At 43.1% G+C, this 22317-nt stretch overlaps 1 protein-coding gene across 1 annotated transcript in view; it reads right to left on the bottom strand.

The window, feature by feature from the left end:
• Positions 1 to 762: 762 nt before the first annotated feature.
• Positions 763 to 22317, bottom strand: part of LRP2 (LDL receptor related protein 2) — a 241739-nt gene continuing 220184 nt past the window's right edge. Inside the window, exons 67-79 of the mRNA XM_015422244.1 lie at positions 21959 to 22124; positions 19913 to 20041; positions 17732 to 17952; positions 16763 to 16939; positions 14771 to 14890; positions 11840 to 11930; positions 10145 to 10212; positions 9883 to 10000; positions 6049 to 6178; positions 3916 to 4026; positions 3205 to 3312; positions 1412 to 1483; positions 763 to 948 (exon numbers count right to left, since the gene is read on the bottom strand). Of these exons, the coding sequence (XP_015277730.1) occupies positions 787 to 948; positions 1412 to 1483; positions 3205 to 3312; positions 3916 to 4026; positions 6049 to 6178; positions 9883 to 10000; positions 10145 to 10212; positions 11840 to 11930; positions 14771 to 14890; positions 16763 to 16939; positions 17732 to 17952; positions 19913 to 20041; positions 21959 to 22124 (1673 nt within the window). The 3' untranslated portion in view covers positions 763 to 786. The remainder of the gene's footprint in view (positions 949 to 1411; positions 1484 to 3204; positions 3313 to 3915; positions 4027 to 6048; positions 6179 to 9882; positions 10001 to 10144; positions 10213 to 11839; positions 11931 to 14770; positions 14891 to 16762; positions 16940 to 17731; positions 17953 to 19912; positions 20042 to 21958; positions 22125 to 22317) is intronic.

The following is a 22317-nucleotide window of genomic DNA, read 5'->3' as shown; positions in this document are numbered from 1 at the left end:
ATCCAGACTCATGTTTCTGCAGCTGCAGGATTTTTGCCTGTGTGACATGATTTTCCTGCTTTCTCTCTCCTGCAGCAGCCCAAAATGCCCCCAAAGTCTTGTTTCCTGTCCCCAGGAACGGGGGGGGGGGGGGCTCTGGCCTGCTGCAGGAAGAAAGAAGCAAGATAGTTCCACTGCACAGATAGAAATCCTTGAGCTTGCAGAAACGCTAGTTTACCTCTGAGCCAGTGCTTTGTGATTTGTTGGTGTACTGTGTAATAGTAATATAGTTGAGAGAGGCACCTATTTCTACGTACTCTGGTAGATAAGACACATAGCAGAAATACTCGTAAGTACTGGTGGTACATGCTTAGCAAGGTGCTGCCCGTAAATATACGTCCCAAAGGTCTTTGTCACTCAGTAGATGGCACTATGTTCTCCTCTATATTATTTAATATAATCATTTATAGAGAGATCCCTAATAAGAATCGATTTGTACTAAAACATCAACAACCAGATAATCTTTCAGAAATTTACAAATGTACAGTATATTTATAACATTTCTTTCTCAGAGTGTCAGTGCAAAGATATACATATAGTACACCGTGATAATTTCTCATAAAAATAGGAGTTGGCATTGCATGTGTAAAAAAACAAACAAACAAACAAGGCATGGTTCTGACAGAGGTCTCCAGCTGAAAAGACTAAATATATTTCTTTTATAAAGAGAAGTGAACTGTTTCTTCCTTCTGTTTACAAAAATATATGTGCAAATGGGTGTTCCTAATTATTCCCTATGTGAGCTGGTTATACAACAGAGTCCTCTTTGACGAGATTGGCGGTGTCATTGAACGAATCCTCGGTTGCTGAGTAGGCTAACGGCTGGTCTCTCCTGAGAATGATCTTCTGAGGCAGTGACGGAGACGGAGGAGGAATGTTCTCAGCATCTCCTCGGTGTTCCTTTTCCATCTGAAAAAAATGGGAGGGTCATTATCTTCCTCGTAGGGCATCTAAGGCCTCTTAGAAAAGTCTTAAAAGAGGCAAAACTTGGATCAGGTTGGGTAACTCTTAGCCAGCATGCTACACCAACTCTTGCAGGCATAGAGTTGCATCTCACCACTCATGGAGGGCCCTTGCAGCTTGGGGAGCCAGATGTGCACTTAGGGAATGCCTGATCAAAAGGGCACTGGATTGTCAGGGTGATTTAACAGTAGGACCTTCTAACAGGGCAAGCAACCACCTCTTCATCTTTATTACTGAGAACGTTTATATGTCGTCTCTCCAGAGAACCTGCTCTTGAGGGAGCTTACAAAGTAAAGCATATGATAAAATCGTAAAAGAGCACTAAAACAAACCCCAACCCAGCCAGAGCATAAAAATAGCATAAAACATTAAGCAGGCCTTAAACGATTATCATGAAACTCAGCTATACCTCCGAATAGATGGGATTCTCAAAGTTAGTACTTTGCTTCAGTTTTCTTTTGAAGAAGTTCCACTTTGTCTCCTGAAAAAGAAAACAATTAAGGGGAAATATTTTACTGGTAACTATTTTGGACTCAGGGATGACTCAGCGACAGGCAATCAACTTAAGGAGAGAGCTAGAAGGGTTCTGGCAAATACAGAAACTTGGTGGTGTAGCGGCACTCAATTAGCGGTGCTGACATTTGTGCTAGCAAGCTCTGCCACCAAAGACCACTGCCTGATCAGTGCTTGGTGTGAGTCTTCTTGTGATGGAGCTTGCCCAGGGCCAGATCTAACAAGAGCAAAGAGTCACACCTTGACAAGATATAAGTAGGGAAGGCATTCCACATTTAATTAACATGCAAAAGTGTGAGTCATTTAATAGATCGCCCACGGGCATGTGTCATGTGTACTTTGTGCTGAAATAACAGAACTCGGGGGCTACAACACATCTTAGGTAGACTTTAGGCAGAATGGCATATCAGTTTCGGTCCCTCTCTTCCTACTGCTTTTGCTGGTGCTGCTACTAAGAGTAATGTTAGTACTACTTGTTGTAGTTAATACTAATAGTGCCAGTGATATGTTAATTGATGCACAGAACACAAAAGTAAGGTAGTATCTACTAAGAATATTTAGTGTCTATGACTTATAGAATGGAAACCCATAACTGATGTGACTGGAAAGTCAGAAAGTGGTGGAGGGTGATGAAAACAGGAGAACGAGAGACGTTTGTTGAACAGAGAGAAAGAGGCTGCTTGTGACACCGAGAGCAGCAAGAGAAGAGGACAAGGAAAAGATAAAGGGAGAAAATGGTGAAATTCAGGGAGCGAGAAATGGTGGAAGATACTATAAAGACAGAGAGGTAGGTCAAAGAGATGGAGATTTATACCTAAAGGATATTACTAATTACACAATACCAAGAAACCTGAAAGTTATTTTGCTAAACCTATAACCTAAATTCCAAAATTTCCAAAAGAACTCACTGCAGTACTATTGACCACAGCCAAGACTTTGTTAGGACTCCCACAGTTAGGCAATGGTTTTTGAAAATATGGGACTTTATAGTTTTGGATAAAATATTAGACCAGTTATTGCTTACTGAAAGCTCTTCCTATCAGTCACACTTTATGGAAAAATGGTTCTCTTTTTTTTATTAAATATCTAACACTGCTGCAAAAGAAGGTACTTTACCTGGGAAATCTGTTCACCTTTCTATTAACAACATTGTTGCATAGTATCACTCTTCACAGTTTGATGATATGTTTGTTGGTTGTTTTGTTTGTTACAATATCAATATCGTTTTACTGTTCTATGTTACTATTATTTATAATATTAACAAAAATTATTATTTAAGAAAAAATAAAGTTTCAGTTGTGTTTAACAGTTTGTACCGGCTTGGCTGGATTTTGTCAGTCATTTTCACACATGCAAGAAGGCAAATTTCACCAATCCCCCCCCCTCCTATGATAGACCCCTAAACCTCCCCACGCTATTCCCAGGGGCGGGGGTGGGCGGGAGCACTGTCCTCCAGGAGCAGTACTTCAGGAGTCTTTTTGGACTACAACAGCATGAGGGAAGTGGACAAATTGTGCTACCAACAGTGGTGATTTTTTTACAGGATCCAAGTCATTGTCTAAATTATGCCCCAGACTGCTGAAGATGTTTGCATTTGTGAGCCTGAGCACCATGAGACACAGAACTTTTCTTCTGAGAGCTCCATGAACATTTGATTCCAGCACATTCTACAAAGCAGAAGTCAGTTACCTGGGGCGTTTCTGTACTTGCTGGAGGCTGGGGCACGCTGGCGGATACAGATGTAGCATAGACTGGATTCTCAAAGTTCTCGTTTTCTCCACTGCCGGAAGCCGTGACCTGTTGCCATGATATAAAAACATACCATGTGTTCTGCATTTTTGTATAAGAGGTAACATTGATATCTGCCACTACTTGCTTTCTTGTTCAACTGAAGAGAATCCAAAGCAGAGGTTTCTTTCACGGTCTTTGAGGTGCACATGTATTAGTCTATTGTGGAAAAGTTGGCATGGTTTCAACAAATAACAGCACAGGTTATATTATATGTGAGCCGCCCTGAGCCTGCCTCGGCAGGGAGGACGGGATAGAAATTAAATGAATAATAAATAAATAAATAAATAAATAAATAGGGATGTTAATGTTTCTCCCGGATTTTCTAGCTACCCATGCAACAGACTACACGTTTAACACCAACAGATTTTTCTCCAGAGGAAAAAGCCTCACAGTTTTGCATCTCTACGTACTGAAGTTGTTAATTTTTATAATCCTGAATTTTGTTATGGGTTATAGCCAAGACAAATAAACTTGATTTAACTTATTCCCATGGATGGTTTGAGAAGACTACAGCAGCGGTTAGAAGAAAAGGCAGGAGTTTAGTGATAACTAGGTCAAACAGAACAGTTCAGCATGAGAAGAAAGACAGGTTTCACTTTTCTCCCTTACTTGTGTAGGAGGGGTGACATTCATGTCCACCTCGCCACTGTCTTTTGTTGTATACATTGGGTTTTCAAATGTGATTGGCTGCTTCCCGGTTTCCGTAGCAAAGTTTTCATTCTATGAATAATAGTGAAATGTTAGCTCCCATCCACCTTAAGGCATATCACTCCTTAAAGCAAACCATAAATGTTATATGTGACCAGGTTGTGGCTTGGTAGTAGTGAGGAAGAAAATTTGTCTTAGTAAAGCATCTTCTTTGCATGCAGAAGGTCTTAGGTTCAATCCTTAGCATCTCCAGTTCAAAGGATAACATAGTGGGTGATGTGAAAGACCTCTACGGGGGATCTTGGAGAGCAGCGACCAGTCAGAGCCGGCTATATTGACCTTGGCAGGCCAGTGATCTTACTCAGGAGAAGACGGTTTTACAATGCTAATGCTCAAGTGAGAGTGATAAACCCTTTCTCTTCAAAACACAACAATTTACTCCACAGGCACATATTCATCCCAGCAAGGAACTTGGCAACCATTATGGCATCCCAAGTTATATGCAGAGAGAGAACTGTGCGCGAGATCATCAAATTCAGGAGGTGCTTTCAAGTATGTACATGTAGAGTTATACTCCATATATCATTTCAGAATGGGGGGTAAAAATGAACCTGTCTCTATTAGTCAGTGACAAACACCACACACAAGACGACAAGTTCCTATAAATCAAAGAACTTTGTAATGAAGAAATAACCAAAATACCAATACGGGTGGCTCACTGGTGTTTCTTCAAAATAATCCTTTAATTACATAGGATTTGTTCATTTTTCATTGTGGAAAATTTGCTGTTTTAAAAGAATCCTGTTCTTCTCTAGGTCAACAGGATAACTGACAGGTGGCTAGGCAAGATGTTTCTCCAAACCGATTACCAACGGAGGTGAATGCTACAAAAATCCCAACTAAGGAAAGCTGAAATAAATCTGAAGCAGTGACATTTGTTAAGGTGAAGCTCCAAAACCAGCAAGTTTTTGAAGCCATCTTCCTCTGGGTGTGAAAGTAAAAATGGTACGGAACAGACTTGGTCACTACATTACCACAATACACATTTTCTTGATCTTTTTGTTCCCATCCCAGGTTCTCCACACCAAAATAGAATTATTTCTTTAGAAAAAGTATTCAGGAATTTTCACTGACAGAATGTGACGACATTTAAATATCCCTATTAGTAGCCAAATATGGCTGAGAAAATCATGATTAATTGATACGGTGAATTTTATGGAATCCGTGAAATTGAGATCAATTTCTATTTTCCTTCAAATCAGGAATGGGACGCGTCACTACTGAGACCAAGTTCCAAGAGCCAGTTTGGTGTAGTGGTTAAGTGTGCGAACTCTAATCTGGGAGAACCGGGTTTGATTCCCCACTCCTCCACTTGCACCTGCTGATGTGACCTTGGGTCAGTCACAAGCTCTGGCACAGCTGTTCCTGAAAGAGCAGTTTGTGTCAGAGTTCTCTCAGCCCCACCCACCTCACAGGGTGTCTGTTGTGGGGAGGGAAAGGGAAGGGAGTTTGTAAACCGCTCTGAGACTCCAAGTGAAGGGTGGGGTATAAATCCAATCTCTTCTTCTTCTTCTTCTTCATACCTGATTTGAAGGAAAATAGAAATTGACCTCAATTTATTCCCCCCCCCCCAAGGAAGAAGGGCAGCTAGCACAGGATTGCTAGAAACATACAGTCTTCACTGCGTCAAGATACTAATTCTATTTGCGTGTGGAGAAGCAGGCATGGGAGGGAACAAGAAGATCAAGAAAATGTATAACGTGGTAATGTATATTAGAATATGAAAACCCTCATATAGATTCCAAAGATTTGAAACCAAGTTAATATTCTTGAATACCTCCTAAGAACAGCATGTTTAGAGAAACTGCTGACCCATTTTTTAAGACACCTCTGCAACATTTCTGATGTGTCACATGCTCCCCAGCTGATCTCTCACATGCACCCTGGGCCAGCAGAAAAGAAGTTCCAAGTGGATGATGATCATTTTAAAAGTGCACATTATATATTTTTAAAATCTAAAATGTTCCTCATTGCATATATCTTTAAAAAAACAAAAACAAAAACCAAGGCACTTCATTGGAGGAAAACCCTCACCATTTGCATTGCTCTGTCAATGGCAGATTCGGCTCCAAAACCAGACACACTGACGTTCGTGGTCCCATCAGCTCCCGATCGGAACGTTACCCCATTGCCATTTTCCGTGGTTTTCACAAGACTGCTTAAACTTTGAAAACAAGAATATTTTTTTCACCAACAATAGATGGCTCAATAGAAGATACCTTTCTAAACACTTGTTCAATTCTTATTTGGGGGCAAGGGGATAACATTTCTTTGAAGTATACAGAAATAGATTGCTGAATTATTTCTTTAGAAATAAGTATTCAGGAATTTTCACTGACAGAATGTGACAACATTTCAGTATCCCTATTAGTAGTCAAATATGACTGAGAAAATCATGATTAATCGATACAGTGAATTTTATGGAATCTGTGAAAAACACACCAGCAGCGATACTGTTCCCCTGCATGTACATATGGGAGGCAGCTATGAAACAGGTATATGCAGCTGTGTCTCTCATGTACATGCAATACACAGTCTGCAGTATGCAAAGGGTTCCACTGAACGTACGTTATGGCAAACAGCTGACTACACACCATAAAACAGACACACATAGCTGCTTCAGATGCAATGGACCATGCCACATGTACACGCAGGGTATACAGAGGCACAAAGCGCTCCTTGGGGCACTCTTCAGTGGAGAACGCAGCTCTGTGTATTTATTCATTCATTTATTTGTTTGATTTATATTCCGCCCTCCCCACCGGAGGTGTATATATTTCTTTGTCCACTGAAGTATATGTGAAAGTCCTCTTGTGTAGCAATTCTGGACAAACAGGGATTGGTACTGGGGTGCGTAACTTAGTAAATAGCATTTTATTTGCTTTTCGGAATGATCAATTTGAGTGAAAGCCGACCGGCACAGTCTGTTTTCATAAAGACCTCTCAAAGGACTGTCATCTACTATGGATACAGAGGCCTTCTGCATCCACCAGGTCTTCAGGTACAATCTGAATCCCACCGCAATCAACTGTAAAAACTCATAGTGATCTGAATGGCTGTTGGAATTATAGAGTTGGGAGGGGCCATACAGGCCATGTAATCCAATCCCTGCTCAATGCAGGATCAGCCTAGAGCATCCCGGACCCTGACAAGAGTTCGTCCAGCCACTGCTTGAAGGCTGCAAACGAGGCAGAGCTCACCATTTGCTCAAAATGTATAAATTCTTGTTGAAATTTGAGACTGAGGAAGGAAAAGGGAAAGACGGAACGATAAAACGGGCTAAAAATTTTGGATATGATATATAAATGGAGTAGTAGGAAAACTGTGGTTAAAGGGATTGAAATTTACATTTTATTTACTTATTCAGTTTCTATTCCGCTCTCCCCCACTATCATGGGGCTCAGAGTGGATCACAACATATAGTAGACAGTTAAAATGCAATTAAAAACATACAAATTTAACCAGTTCAAATACTTACAATTAATTAGATGGTATATGATGGTGCTACCACTGTCCCAGGGGAAGAAAAAAGGGGGAAGAGGCAGGCAGAGCTGTATAAAAGAATTCTCTTGGCCTCAGCCATATGCTTGGTGGTACAACTCCGTTTTACAGGCCCTGAGAAGTGAACCAGGTCCTGCAGGGCCCGGATCTCACTTGGAAGTGCGTTCCATCGAGCCGAAAAGACTAGCTCTCATTGAGGCCAGGTGGGTATTCTTCAGCCCCGAGACCATCCGTGTGTTGTTAAGAGCGTGGTGCTCTCTGGGGAGTATGCCAGGAGAGGCGGTCCTGAAGATATAATGGTCCCAGACCATGAAGGGCCTTGAAGGTTAAAACCAACACCTTGAACTTGATCCACTACTCAATCTGGAGCCAGTGCAGCTGGTGGAGAACTGGTTGGATATAGGCTCTAACAGGGGTTTCTGTAAAGACCCGTGCCACTGCGTTCTCGACCAGTTGAAGATTCTGGGTCAGTCTCAAGGGTAGCCCTATATAGAGCAAGTTACAGTAATCTAGTCTGCAGGAGACCCTTGCGTGGATTACTGTAGCTAGATCAGGGCAAGATGGAATGTCCCTTCACGTTGTTCACATTTTCAACATAGACTAGAAGTACCATTATGCATTCTGGCCAGTTTCTCTGGAGACATATACCAATGTTACAACATCTTATACAAATTCTCTTTAAGGCTAGAACTTAATGAGACGGAGACGGCTTTAGTTGCCCTCACACATGACCTCCGCAGACATCTGGACAAAGGCGAGTCAGTGGTGCTGTTGTTACTCGATCTATCAGCAGCATTTGACACAGTAAACTATGAGTTGTTGACGCATGGGGATACGGGAGGGCAGCCTTGAAGTGGTTTGTCTCCGATAAACCTCAATCATGTCACCCCTCAGTGAAGGGATACAGGAGGGCAGCCTTGAAGTGGTTTGTCTCCATTCTCTGAGGTTAGGGACAGAGGGTGGCGCTAAGGGAGAGAATTTCTCTATTACACCCATTGGTGTGTGGTGTCCCTCAAGGGGCTATTCTCTCCCCAATGCTATTATTTGCATCCCCTTGCCCAGCTGGTGCAGATTTTCAAGCTGGGATGCCGCCAGTGCTGATGACACCCTGCTATACCTGTTGATGGGTGGCCAGCTGCCTGACACCTCAGAAAATCTGGCAAAGGGATTGGAAGCTGTGGCTGGATGGCTAAAACAGAGCCGGCTGAAATTAAATCCATCGAAGACAGAGGTCCTTTGGCTGGGGAAGGGAGACCTTGTTTCGGGTCTCCACCTCCCGACTATGGACAATGTTCCTTTAACACCAGCACCAACGGTGAAGAGTCTGGGCATGATTCTGGATACCTCCCTGTCAGTGGCAGCCCAGAGCACAAATGGGGCCAGGTCGGCGTTTTTCTATCTATGCCAAATCCAGCTGCTGGTACCTTTTTTTATCATATAGTGGCTATGTAAGAAAGCAAAAAAACCCCACACCTGGATACAAATGCAGCTACTGATAACAGAAGATTTTAAAGACTAATATACAATTGAAATCAGAGTATTTTGGGATTAATGGACAAGGAGCTGGGAAAAAGTTAAGTAACTTTGTTTTTCTATATGACTATGGCAGCAAGACTACTATACGCACAAAAATGGAAGAGTCCGACAATGCCTACAATAGAAGAATGGTTGGAAACGACATTGGAACTTGCAACGATGGCCAAACTTACTGCATTGGTTATGGAAAAGACAATTAGTTTGTTTATTACTGATTGGAAACCCCTTATAGACTTTTTGCATGAAACAGATAATAATGATTTGATGGTCTGTGTTTTTTGGGAATAAGAAACGTAGAAAATAGAAAAAAGAGAGCTCTGTACTATATGCATGTATTGAGTAAGAGAAAATTACTTAATCAAGTCTATATTTGTCGTAGAGAAAATCAGAAGCCTCCCTTCTTTTTATTTTATTATACTTATGTATGATTTTTTCTTTTGTTAAATTTCCCCCTTGTAATATCTAGCCGGTACCTTTCTACCTGTAATTTAAACCCATTATTGCGATTCCTATCCTCTGCTACCAATAGGAATGCTTCCAGTGAATTTAAAGCAGAACGAAGAATATGTACTCTCACCCTTCCTCTGATTTTTAAATACAAACTGAAGGCACTTGGAGAAAACAAAGCAAAAATTAAAAACAGGTATAGGTTTGTTGCTGCTTGTTAGCGGAGCTCACCACCAACCAAACCCTCCCCCTCCACAAACTTTTTTTATTGCAACCAAGAGGACATGCAAGACATTTCGAAATAAATTCAGACGCAGAAAAGGGAACAGAACAGGAACTAAACAGATGTTTTCTCAGGCCTGTTATCACCCATGCAAAACCTACCTCGGCAGTTTGGGAAGTGATGGTAAGAGGGAACCTGTCCGTCGGTAATTTAAAAAGCCACCAACAGCTAGAGCTCCAATGATTATTATCAAAATGACAATCAGCAACACGGCCACTGCTGCAACAGGAGAAGAAAAAAAGAGTCAGCAAATAAGATGGACTTTACAGCTGGATTTTCCAATAATGTCCCTGCACTGAATTCTAGTGCAGCCCTTAAGGCCCATGTTTGATGGTCCAGTATAGAAGTAGGTTTGAAGCTTACTGGTTCCAGGAGGTACTCCTTTGGACAATCCTACTTCACAGTAACTTCCAGTGTATCCATATGAGCATCTGTGAATGGAAGGGAGATACGTGACTGGCACTGACTGCAGAAACATAGCTGTATTCATTACATTCTGTAAAGAATACCTACAAGACACTACTTTTTAAAAATCTCATTCCTTAGTAATTACATGTTCCACTAGAGGCACAAGGGGGGGGGGGTCTGCTTGCTATTTACTGAGAAATGAGCATGCAGAAACGCTGAGTCACAAACAAAGTCATCGGTTTTTAAATATTAGAAGAGAACAGGTTTAGTTTCAATGGAGCATTAGTGGCCCCTACAGGCTAAGCTGAATTAAAATGCGCTTTTGAGGGTGGTTTTTTTTTGGGGGGGGGGGGGGGGGTTTTGAAATTCCTTGGTTTTTCTTTTGAACAAAAATCAGAGTCACCTGCCCTCTGAACAGCTTTTCTTTTGTTTTAAACACCTGTAGCCTCTCCAGTTACTCATCATAAGGTATTTTCTTTGAGGTTTAGGCAGCCTCCTGGCCATCAACTGGGGAGCTGCTCTATGACTTCATCATTTTAGACAGGTAGCAGATCTTTAACACGACACACATTTGGAGCTGCAACAGGTGAGCAGAAGGCCAATGTGGTTGGGTGGTTTGCATCACTTCAAAATGTGGGGGACTGAATGTTTGAATGCCCCCCATCCCCTGATGTGCGCTATGCCTATCCAACATGAATTATATGAGCGGGAAACCTACCCAAGAACATTCCCATCACATGTTAGTTTTGAACATTCAAGGAGAATTCAGACATATGATTTATCCCTCCATCTGACTTCAGACATGGCATAGGGCAACTATGGATACATCTCGTCAGAGTGACTTCTGGTCAGCGATAACTGAAACCTGGCGACTTCCTTAACATTCTCTCTCTGATAATGGCCAACCATTTTACCCAGGTCCAGTTTCCCAAGCTACCAAGCCAAGTCTATCTTGGAGACAGTGGGATGGACCCTACCTCTAATCTTAACACTCAACTGAGCAAAAATTGAAGTTTTCTTCCAGCCTAACGAAACTTCCTCCAATTTATGTGGCTCTTCCTCCAACAGAGGAAGACTGGAGGAAAGATACTTGGAGTATGTTTGGATCCACCTCAGTTATTCTCATTTACTGGTTCCCATGTGAGGTTTCTAGACATCAGGATGACATACTACATCACATAATTGTAACATTGAAAGTATCTCTCAAGAAATAAGGTCTGACTTGATCAGAAGAAGAAGAGAAGAGATTGGATTTATACCACACCCTTCATTTGGAGTCTCAGAGTAGCTTACAAACTCCTTTCCCTTCCCCTCCCCACAACAGACACCCTGTGAAGTAGGTGGGGCTGAGAGAGCTCTGACAAGTTATAAAACTGCGATCCAGAAAAGCTACACAAGCTGGATCAAGGGACCATGCATGCAGCTGGGATCTCTTCTGCAATGTTTTCCATAACAAAAGAGACAAGCCTGGGTTCATTCTTAAAAACAGGTTGCCAGCTTGGAAGTGAGAAAACAAGTCAGCAAAAAATTCCCAGTGTTTATGAACCTTGTGTCTTCTTTGGATTGCAGCCTACCGTGACACTGTGAGGAACAAAAATCCTGTTTGTTACCAAACTTGACAACCCTCTGAGATTTTCCACATAGACTTACTTGCATTTAGGGAGTCCATCTTCATCAATATAGCATGTTCCGCCATACATACATCTGCATGCTGGTGGCATTGTAGGAGGGGGCTCAATAGCTATAAAAATGAGAAGTCATGTGTGTGTCAATTACACTCCGTATGTATCCTGAAAAGCACTTAACAATGTCTATTTATCCGTAGATCAAACTTTATTCTTAGGTCAATATCTATTTATTCTTAGATCAAATTTATGACAATAATGGCTTTTGGCCATGAACAAGAAGGGAGATCTTGCATATACGGCAGATAGGAGTGCAATGCTTACTCAGTTCCCACGGTAAAGGTAATACAGTACGGGTTGGTGTAGAGTACCAGTAAGAAAGTGGGGGGAAATGGTACCGCCAATATTTCTACTTCAAGCCCCACCTACTACCTTGAGAGAGAGAGAGTGCCAATAAGAGATCTAAGCTACTTTTACCCCGTTGGTTCCCTGCCAAACCTGATGGATACATTTGTTGTGTTTATGTAAGCGTTTCCTCATTTGGCTTACTGAATTCAATCGAACACATCAAGAATTGGATCAGGGCCCAGGAGCTGATATTCTATCCATCTAAAGATAATACAGCAAAATTGTTTTAATTACCATGGAAGCTGATGACCTAGCAAAGTCCTTCTACCCAGATCTGCATGTGGTACATTGACCACAGGTACAATGACATGGGAGATGTGGAACACCTGGTGACTGATTTGCCACTAGCAGCTCTTTGCAGGCTCTGGGAATGCATGTGGTCCCTTACGTGCTCTATTGTGTGCCAGGAGCCTCTGAATGGAAGTAAATTATCCCAGCTGCATTCATACAAATAGACACATCTATTCAGAGCAGGAGGCCTCCATCTAAACCTGTCACACTTAATTCCAGTGATTTGGGGGGCTATAATTTGCTCTTCTCTTTTAAATATGAGCTTTAATCCAATTAAAATTTTGGTCATTACATAAGTTTGGAACAATCCATAAAGATTTCAGCTCTACAGGGAAATTCTCAGCAATCAATCTTTTATAAGACATATAGGAGATACCCCAGGTTAAATGCTGTATGTTTGCTGAAGTGAAACCATAGGCATTTAAGACAGGACTTTATGACACCTCACAGTTTTTGATTAGCGTGGGAAACTATATTTTCAACTAGGCTCAGGAACAATCCCATCTCAGTGTAGTTTGCTGTACACAACTGCAGGTTCAATGGGAATACGTGTGGATTATCTTCAACGATTTTTGTTTGTTTTTAACACACGGTAATTAGGAATAAGGGCAGTATGCCAAAAGCTATAGCTGAAGAGAGCTTTATACTAGTCCAGTCTCAGTTCATATTCTCACCTGAGAAATCAATCTCAGTAATCCTCACCCATATAGGCAAATATTAAGAACATGGGGGGCCTGCGAGACTCAAAGGGGGTTGGGATCCCATCCCCCCCCACACACACACCAAGTTCAGTGCAGCTCGGGGACACACCACCTGCCTCTGAGGCTGGCTGCAGTGGCCACATTGTCTGGGAGCTGCCCTGAGCTCCAATCAGCTCCTGGTGGCTGGGCTCAGAGTGGCTCCCAGCAGCCACAGTTGCTGCAGTCAGGCCCAGAGCAGCTCCTGGCATCTGCTGCGGCCGGACCCGGAGACGCTCCCAATGACCCACCTGGCCTGGAGTGGATCCCAGTTGCTGAAGCTATAGTATAACGATAAGTGCCTTGTCTGTGCATGTGTGGTGCTTTTTTATTTGGTGGGGATTTAAACATCCCCCCCCCGATGTATTTCTTTTAAAGATCTCAAGATCTTTCTGAAAACCTGGGAGCCCCCCCCCCCAAGTTTGCAAAAAAAAATTCATCTGTTCAGCACTGGCATGGCCCCAATCCACAGATTCAGATATCTACAGATGGGGGCCACACATATATAGATAGCTGTCCTAGCACCCTGTTTAGAGCTTCTGGCCCCACACTTACTTGCTTCAGGAGCAACACCTGGTCAACAAGGCAACACCAGGGCCAGTGTGAAAAGTGAGATGGGCTGACTGGGAGCCACGGGAAGCACCCCAGCAGCCTATGGAGGAGAATCCCCCGGGGACAGCCCTAGCGGAGATGCAGCAATGCCTGGAGGGACTGTGACAGGGCCAAGATAGGAACCAGGGCAGCCCGCCAGGAAGCCCCAGGAGGGGGGCCCTCAGTAGCAGCTGCACCAGTTGGAGGCATGGCAGGAAAGACCAGGCATGCCTGGAGGGATGAGCAAGAGCCCCAGGACAACCCAGGGACGGGGCAGGTCTCAGTGGTGGAGCATCTGCTTGGCAAGCAGGAGGTCCCAAGTTCAATACCTGGCATCTCCAGGACTTCCATTCAAGACCCTGGAAAGACACTACCAGTCTGAGTAGACAATACTGACTGTGATGGACCAGTGGTCTGTTTCAGTATAAGGCAGCTTCATGAGTACATGGCCCTTTGAGGCAAGCAGGGAAGAGGGAGGGAAAGAAGGCCCCAGGGCCCTGCAGAATGAGTCACCGGTGCCAGGACCTGTCCTTCCTGCAGGCCCAACCCTGGGGCTGACGTGATTGGCAGAGCTGCCCCTCCAAGAGTCCACTGAAGAGATGAAAGGGAGGAGGGACAGAGCTTTGAAGGTGGTGCTGAGCTCCACTCCCCTGCCCATTCCGGACTGCCTGCAGACACAGTTTTCATGCAGAGGCTCTGCCTGCAGCCAGAGTGCCATTTCCTCTTTAAGTCAGAGCAAAGAAGGTTTTGTTTTCTTCCAGCCTAAAAGGGAAAGCCCACAAGCCCTGCCCAGAATGAACACACCACATGTAAGCTCCTCGCCAAGTGGGGTATGCTATATTCCACCTGGGGGGAAATCCCCATTTAGCCTTTCAAGGAACGTATTCAATGGCTTCTGCAAAGAAATAAGGCTTAATAGTCTCCTTTACCTGCATCACAGTCCGTTGAGCTTCCTTCTACAAAACGAGCCCCTTGAGGGCAAGCGCAGGAGTATCCCCCAGGTCTCAACAAGCAGAGGTGACTGCAGACATCTTTGCAAGGACTGGCCACTGTAAAACAAAACGAGGTAAAGGAAACGGGAGAATCAGCTGGATATAGCTTATGACAACAACTGTATTTGTTTTATTTAAAACATTTTTATGCTGCCTTTCCACCCAATCAAGGTCCACAAGGCAGTGAACATAAAACCATTGAAACATTTAAACAATCCACCCATGCAAGCCCATCCTACGATTACATAATGTCGGACATTCTGCAGCTAAATGGGGTGAGCTGACTCCTCTGAAAGGCAATGGGTAGGATCCCATGACTCCCTTCCATTAAGTTTTTGCTAAATGGGGTGAGCTGACTCCTCTGAAAAGTAGGATCCTATGACTCCCTTCCATTAAGTTTTTCTCCAAAAGAGAAAAGATCTCCTTTAAAAAAGAATGTCTTTTCCCTCCATCAGTGGAAAATCTTCTTTGTCAGAAAGAGTCATTCTGGAGAAAAAGTGTCTTGAACAAGGACTTAGCAGAAAAGAGTGGCAGGATCCAGCTTACTGGGAATCACGTGATCCAACCCACTGTGTCCAAGACAGGGATGACCTACTGTAGTCCATTTTGCTTCTATATGTTGTCATTGTCAGTGGCTTCAATTTGCCTCGCTTTCATTTTCATTTTACTGAGAGCCAGTATTAGAATGTCAGGCTAGGGTCTAGGAGACCCAGGGTTGAATCCCCACTCTACCACGGAAGCTTGCCAGGGTGATCTTGGGCCAGTCATACAATCTCAGCCTAGCCTACCTCACAGGATTGCTATGAGAAGAAAATGGCAGAGAGGAGAACAATGTAAGCCGCTCTGGGTATTGTAAAAGTTAATGCTGGACGTTCTCTTGTTGTTTCTGGAGGGAACACAGGCAAAACAACGTCCAAAAGCACAAAGAAAAGGGACTTCCAGCAACATGGTGACTGAGTGATGGAGGATAATTATTATGCTTCTTCGAGCCTCTACACATCAAGGGCAGAAAGCTGCCAGGCAGGGCTCATTTACAGCCTGCGCCCACTTCTTTCTGATAAGCAGGGCTTCAGTGACCCATGCAAGAGAAGATCAGAAGATTAATTAGTCTTCTGACTCCCTTTAACCCGGACAACATCCAGGTGGGTGTGGAGACTGACCAGCAAACGCTGCATAAGTCTGCCTTGATATTATCAAAAGCACAAAGAAACAGGGGATGATGGAAATCATAATTTATGAGTAAGTTCCAAAGGAGTGGGGGCGAGGATGGGTCTCTGTTCATTAAGACTGCTGAAATGTTTAAATGGATGCAGCCAGGTCCAGTTCCAGTGCCACCGCATGCAGAAACACCGGTCTCATTCACGGAGAGATCTGTTCCTTAGGAAGCTGTCACTAATGGCTTAGAGGACATTATTTATTTATTTGTTTATTTATTAGATTTATATCCCGCTCTTCCACATGGGCTCAGGGCGGCTAACATAAGAGGCAAACGCCACACATAAAACAATTTAAAACCAATAAATAATCATTACAATTAAAATCAGTGCTCAACAGTAAACTATTAGTTTAAGAAGGTAGCCGTGGGCAATGTTCCCTCTAAGCTGTGGAGTCCTGTGAGCAAAAATTCTACCTTGTGAGCTCCTGGCATGAAAGTTGTGAGCGATCGATTTGGCTGTTGCATAAGTCAGTTTGATCTGGAGCCCCATCCTTCCTGAGCCAAGACAAAAATGTGTGAGCCAGAGGCTAAAAAATTGTGAGCTGGCTCACACTAACTCAGCTTAGAGGGAACACTGGCCCGCAGGTCAGAAGGGAGCTTTGTCTCTCGAAAGCTCATGCTCTGAAAACCTTGTTGGTCTTTGAGGACATTGTTCCTTGTTTCTGGGTGCCAAGGATTCAGTGGTAACACACCGTCCAGGCCTGGCCCATTACCTGACTGGTTGCATCTGTGTTGGTGATAGATGCGGACTTGAGTCAGCCAAGGGTTGATAGTCAGGACTTTGACTTTTTCTCCCTTCCCAAATTTGTCTTCTTTCCAGACTTCTCCTCTTTCCTTAGACATCCAGTAGAGATGGCCTTCAAAGACGTCGAGACTATACGGGCTGCTTACTTTTCAGTGAAACAAAATAGCAAAAATGGGTAGCCACACCAAGGAGCGAACGCTTGCTCTCCAAACAGTTCTCGCCATGCTTTTCTGTATCAGGGGACCAGAACCAGCCTGCCCAGGGCTCTTATGCGGACCGAGACCAACTGGTGCAAGGGAGGAAGTGCTGGGGGGAGAGTGGGTGGAGCAACTCCATTGTGGCTTCAGCACAGAAGAACAACCTTGTCTGCAGCAAAGCATTGTGGGAGCGTCTGCCCAGTGCTGCACTGCTGCCTCTCCAGTCTGCCTAGGTGGGTTTTCCTCTGCACCCCCCTCCCAGCCCAGGGGGCCTTGCAGTGGGAATACACCAACTTGGTGCTTACCAGCTGCTGTCCTTTATACAGTTTCTATCTCCGGTACCTAGCATTATGTTTTAAGCCACACATAGCCCCAAAGTGGCTCTCGTAACAAATGAGTTTGATATCCCTGTTCTATACAACTGAATTAATGGTTATTAATAATCACTTTGGAAACTAAGTCCCAAAGATTTGTGGACATTTTCTACCCTAACCCAAAGTTACGTTTTCAAAAAGTTTTCAGGCTTTGCCACAAAAATGGAAAGAAAACATCACTTTGGCTCATGCACAACACAAGTTCTGCACTACTTGCCCAGCTGTGTATGCATTTACTGAATCTGAGTGCCATATGACAAGCCTCGTCCCTCACTGTGGTCTTTAACAAAATATCCGCTACCACAGTATGAACAGACCCCTGGGAATCTTGGGGGAAATGTCTTTAGTCCACATTTAGTTTCATACCTCCTTGCACAACAATCTTCCTGTCAGTCCCATCAGATTTCATAGATTCAATTAGGTTTTCCTTCACATCACTCCAGTATATTCTGTCATTGTTCAAATAATCGATAGAAAGGCCAGTTGGCCAGCCAAGGTCCTGGGAGACCAAGGTTTGCCTTTGTTGCCCATCCATCCAGGCACTCTCAATTTTTGGTAGTCTTCCCCAGTCCGTCCAGTACATTAGCCTAAAGAGAGCAGAACCAGCAGTCATACAGGACACCAAACCATACACTCACTATAGAAGCAAAATATCCACCACGAGAGAGTCAGGTTGGTAAGCATTTGGCAATTCCTTACTGATCACGTTCTCACTCACTGGGATATTTCTTTTTTATCTCAGATCATCTGAGATAATCCCTCAACCTCTCCTAATTAATCCATGCAACTTTGCACAATCCATTCTATATTTTACAGTATGTGCTCGAGCTATCTGCAGCATTTTCTGGCCAATTTTCTTGGTAATTTCTACAGCCTTCCTTGTCTCATTTATAATTTTGTGAGATAAATTAGGCTGAAAGATTATGATGTGCCTAAAATAAAGGTCAGGGACCTAGGTGTGACCAGAGGCCGTGCACGTTTGGCCACAAACCAAAGCGCCTTTTGGCTCTCAGCCCTTAGCTTAGGGCTTGTACTTGCAAATGCTGGCCAAGACCGAAATACAGTTGATTTCTTTGTTTATTGCTTTATTTATATTGTTTTTTTTTGTATTGCTCTAAGTCACTTTTGACCCAACAGGACACAGATTGACCCAATAAAGGAAGCCACAGCTTTCAGTCTGCAAGACCTGAGCAAGGTTGCGAAAGACAGGTTGTTCTGGAGGTCATTCATTCACTGGGTCGCCATACTAAATTGGAAGTGACTTGAGAGTTTGTAACACACATACAAGCTGCTTTGGGTCCCCAGAGGAGAAAAGTGGGACTCTAATATTTAAACAAATAAATACATAAGCTGCTATCCTGCCCCTACTCCAAGCCCAAGGTCGCATAAATGGTTCTCTTCTTCCTCCATCTTCCTTTGTACGAGAACCCTGTGAGACAGTTTAGGCTGAGAGACAGCCATTGGCCCAAGGTTATCCAGTAAGTTTATTATTTATTTGATTAATTAATTTATTAGCTGCCCTCCCCAGTAGGTCCAGGCTCAGGGTGGTGTACAACATAATCAGATAAAACATCACATAAAACAGCTCAGGCTAAAACTGTCAAAGTTTCATGGCTGGGTAGGGATTTAAATCCGAGTTTCCCCAATTCTAGTAAGAAGGTCTAACCCAGGGATATCAAACATGCAGACTGGGGGCCGGATCAGACCCCCGGAGGGCTTCTATCAGGCCCACAGTGGAACTGGCTGTCTTCTCCTTCTTCTTCCAGTTCTGCTGCTGCTGCTGTATCATTGTAGGTTTGCAGCTTACAGATACACACCTGAACAGCATACTCAAGATTGCAACAGCACAGACATTTTGATGCAATAATTCAGAGCAAGAGGTGTCAGTTATCAGACACTGTTAAATAAACAAAATATTGCAAGAGTGCTAATGTAAAAAAAACCCTTTGTGTTTGTGTCCTTTATAAAGTTTATATCTCCGCTACCTGGCGTTACATTTTATGACACACATGGCCTGGCCCAATAAGGTCTCATTTATGTCAGATCCGGCCCTCATAACAAATGAGTTCAACACCCCTGCTCTAACCATTACACAAACCAGCTCCCTAATATATAGGTAGTCTATAATATAAAATTGAAATGTGGTTATTCAAGAAACTAGCAACCCCATCCTATTGGCTGCTCAGTTGTGGTTATGGCCATACTAACATAAAGGTCAACAAAGTAAGTGGGACAACCTGTTTCATTTCACTGATGCCTGTTCCCAGACTTGCACTCCAGCAGCTAATAGCACTCTTGTGACAACAGTTCGCTCTGCTCTATTAACTGGTAATGACAATTTATTGTTGTTTAATGGCCTTCAAATTCCGTTAACCCACGTATAGATGACCCATTAGAACAAATCTTTAACTTGCCAGAGCACACAAGTGAATATTTGACAGCTGTTCATCTACAAAAACTAGGGTTGTATTTGCCATAAGAGGAATATTGTGGCATTTTGTTTTGGTTCTTATTCAAATTAACTCCTCCAGGCTCCAAAGTGCTTACCCAAGTTTAGGGTTGACAGCAATAGCTGCTGGTTGGTCCAGAAGAGAGTACACGAGCCACTTCCTGTACCTCCCATCAAGCTTTGCCACCTCTATCCGATTCGTTCCAGCATCAGTCCAGTAAAGATGCCTAGTTTAGATGCAATCAAATAATTAGCAATCTATATAATCACCCATCGGAGTACAAGAAAGTCTTTTTGTCTTTAAATATCCAGCAGTCAAATAAAAGCAATCATAGATAATACAAAATAACCTGAATGTGTTACAAAGATCATTCTACCACTTCTATTTTTGACCCTTACCCATCTTGGTGTACAGCTGGACGCGAATGCCTGGCTAGGTTACCATAGTAGTAAATGCTTCACTGAAGGAGAGAGTTTTGCCAGCCATCTCAAAAGAGATGGGTGCAAGTCCCTTTCCTTAAGAAGCCCTCCTTAAACCCTGAAGATTTAAATAACTCTCAGCCAGTAGCAAATATCCCTGTCTTCAGCAAGGTGCTTGAGTCAGTGGGGATCACACAACTCCTGGCTTTTTTTTAGACGTAACTGATTATCTAGACCCATTTCTGTCTGCTTTCAGCCCTAGTCTTGTTAGGCTGTTTTTTTGGTTGGGAAAAAGACAGGGGCAAATGAGTCCTCCTTAATTCTTCTGGCCTTCTCAGTGGCTTTTGATGCAATCACTTATGGTATCCTTATGGACTGGTTAGCTAAGAGGGGAAGTGGGAGCACTGTATTCCATTGGTTCCACTCCTACCTGGTGTTCTGGTGCCATAATGTGGTGACAAGAGACAAGTGCTTGACCCTATGGTATTTAAAATACAAGCTCTCACAGGGCTTCATTCCACACCCCATGCTGTTAAACAACTACAGAAAAGGGCTGGGACAAGGGATCTGGAGATTTGGTCAATATACAGATGTCATTCAGATCTATTCCTTCTTTTTTCAGATGACTCAGATGAGACAGTAAACATCCTTTACCACTGTCTATAGAGTTGATAGTGGACTGCTTGACAGCCAATAAACTGAAGTTTAATCCGGATAAAACAGAAGTGCAGTTGGGCCAAGCAAGGTTTGGAGTGTCTACTTGTTCTGGAGGGGGCAGGGTTTGAACTCCCCCTCAAGGAGCAAGTGCATTGTTTCGGGTGCTTTTGGCTCTAAGGCTACAGATATAGGTGCAAATCTCCCCTGTAGCATATAGTACCTTTAACTAGGGGTGTGTGCTTGGTATATACTGAGCTGAATAAATACCTGAAAAATACCTTATTGGTATTTTTCAGGTATTTATTCAGCCAAATACAGATTAGACAATCTGATTCGACTACCAAAATAGCCATGCCCTTTAAATGCTTTCTGAACTTGCCTAGTCGTGCCGCCGCTGTGGCACAACTCGGCGAGTTAAATTCTCCATTATATCCTATGGGGACGGTTGCCATAGGGTATAATGGAGCTGAATAAATTCAGATTCCTGAATATTTACCTGAATACCAATACAATACTGATACTGGTATTCATGAATATTCAGGAATACTGGTATTTTTTGGGTCCAATAGACCCAAATCAGAAATAACTGTTTGCGGGGTTTTTTGCACACCCCTACCTTAAACCAGCTTTGGCTGGTTCACCAACTGCAATTCAACTGGTTCAAAGTGTGGTGGCTGGGTAGCTAGCAAGAACATGTTTCAGGGATCACTTCACAGCAGTTTTAAAAGCTTTCCACTGGCTGTCTGCTTGTAGCTCAATGTGGTGTACATGGTACCCCCTCAGCTTTATCCTTTAACTGCCTCCCCCCATGAGGCAGGTTAGGCTGAGAGAAAATGACTGGCCCAAGGCTACCTTGTGAATTTCATGGTTATTACTTAGAAAGTTCTACACATAGTGTGGTCAGGGTAACGCAAAGATTGAATTCTCCTGTATGAACCTACACATATGTCTTATGTGAGCAACAGAACTTGGGGCTAAAAAGAGTTCCCCAATATTTGTCAAGTTTTTACTGCATTCAAAGATGACTAAGATCTCCTGAACATTTTTTATCTAGCCTTTGTGCTTACCTTCCAACCCAGTCCACCGCTAAACCAACCGGACTGACCAAATATTTCAGATTTAGATCAACTTCTTTCACAGGATTATTCCCACCACTTTCAAATGTGGGGATATAGGCACGTTTGATGGAACCAAACTCTGCACCACGTCCCATAATGCTGTAGTATACAATACCTGCAGGACGTTAAGAGATTATTTTCATCATCATCATCATCATCATCATCATCATCATCATCATCATCATCATCATCATCATCATCATCATCATCATCATCATCATCACCATAGTTATAGTTCACCTTTCTCACTGAGACTCAAAGTAGATTAAACAGCGGAAGTAAGTAACAGTTCATATAAAGAGATGTCT

The sequence above is a fragment of the Gekko japonicus genome, unplaced genomic scaffold, assembly GCF_001447785.1.
Source record: "Gekko japonicus isolate JY-2015 unplaced genomic scaffold, Gekko_japonicus_V1.1 scaffold469, whole genome shotgun sequence".
Lineage (NCBI taxonomy): Eukaryota > Metazoa > Chordata > Lepidosauria > Squamata > Gekkonidae > Gekko > Gekko japonicus.
This window is presented reverse-complemented; position numbering and strand designations above follow the sequence as displayed.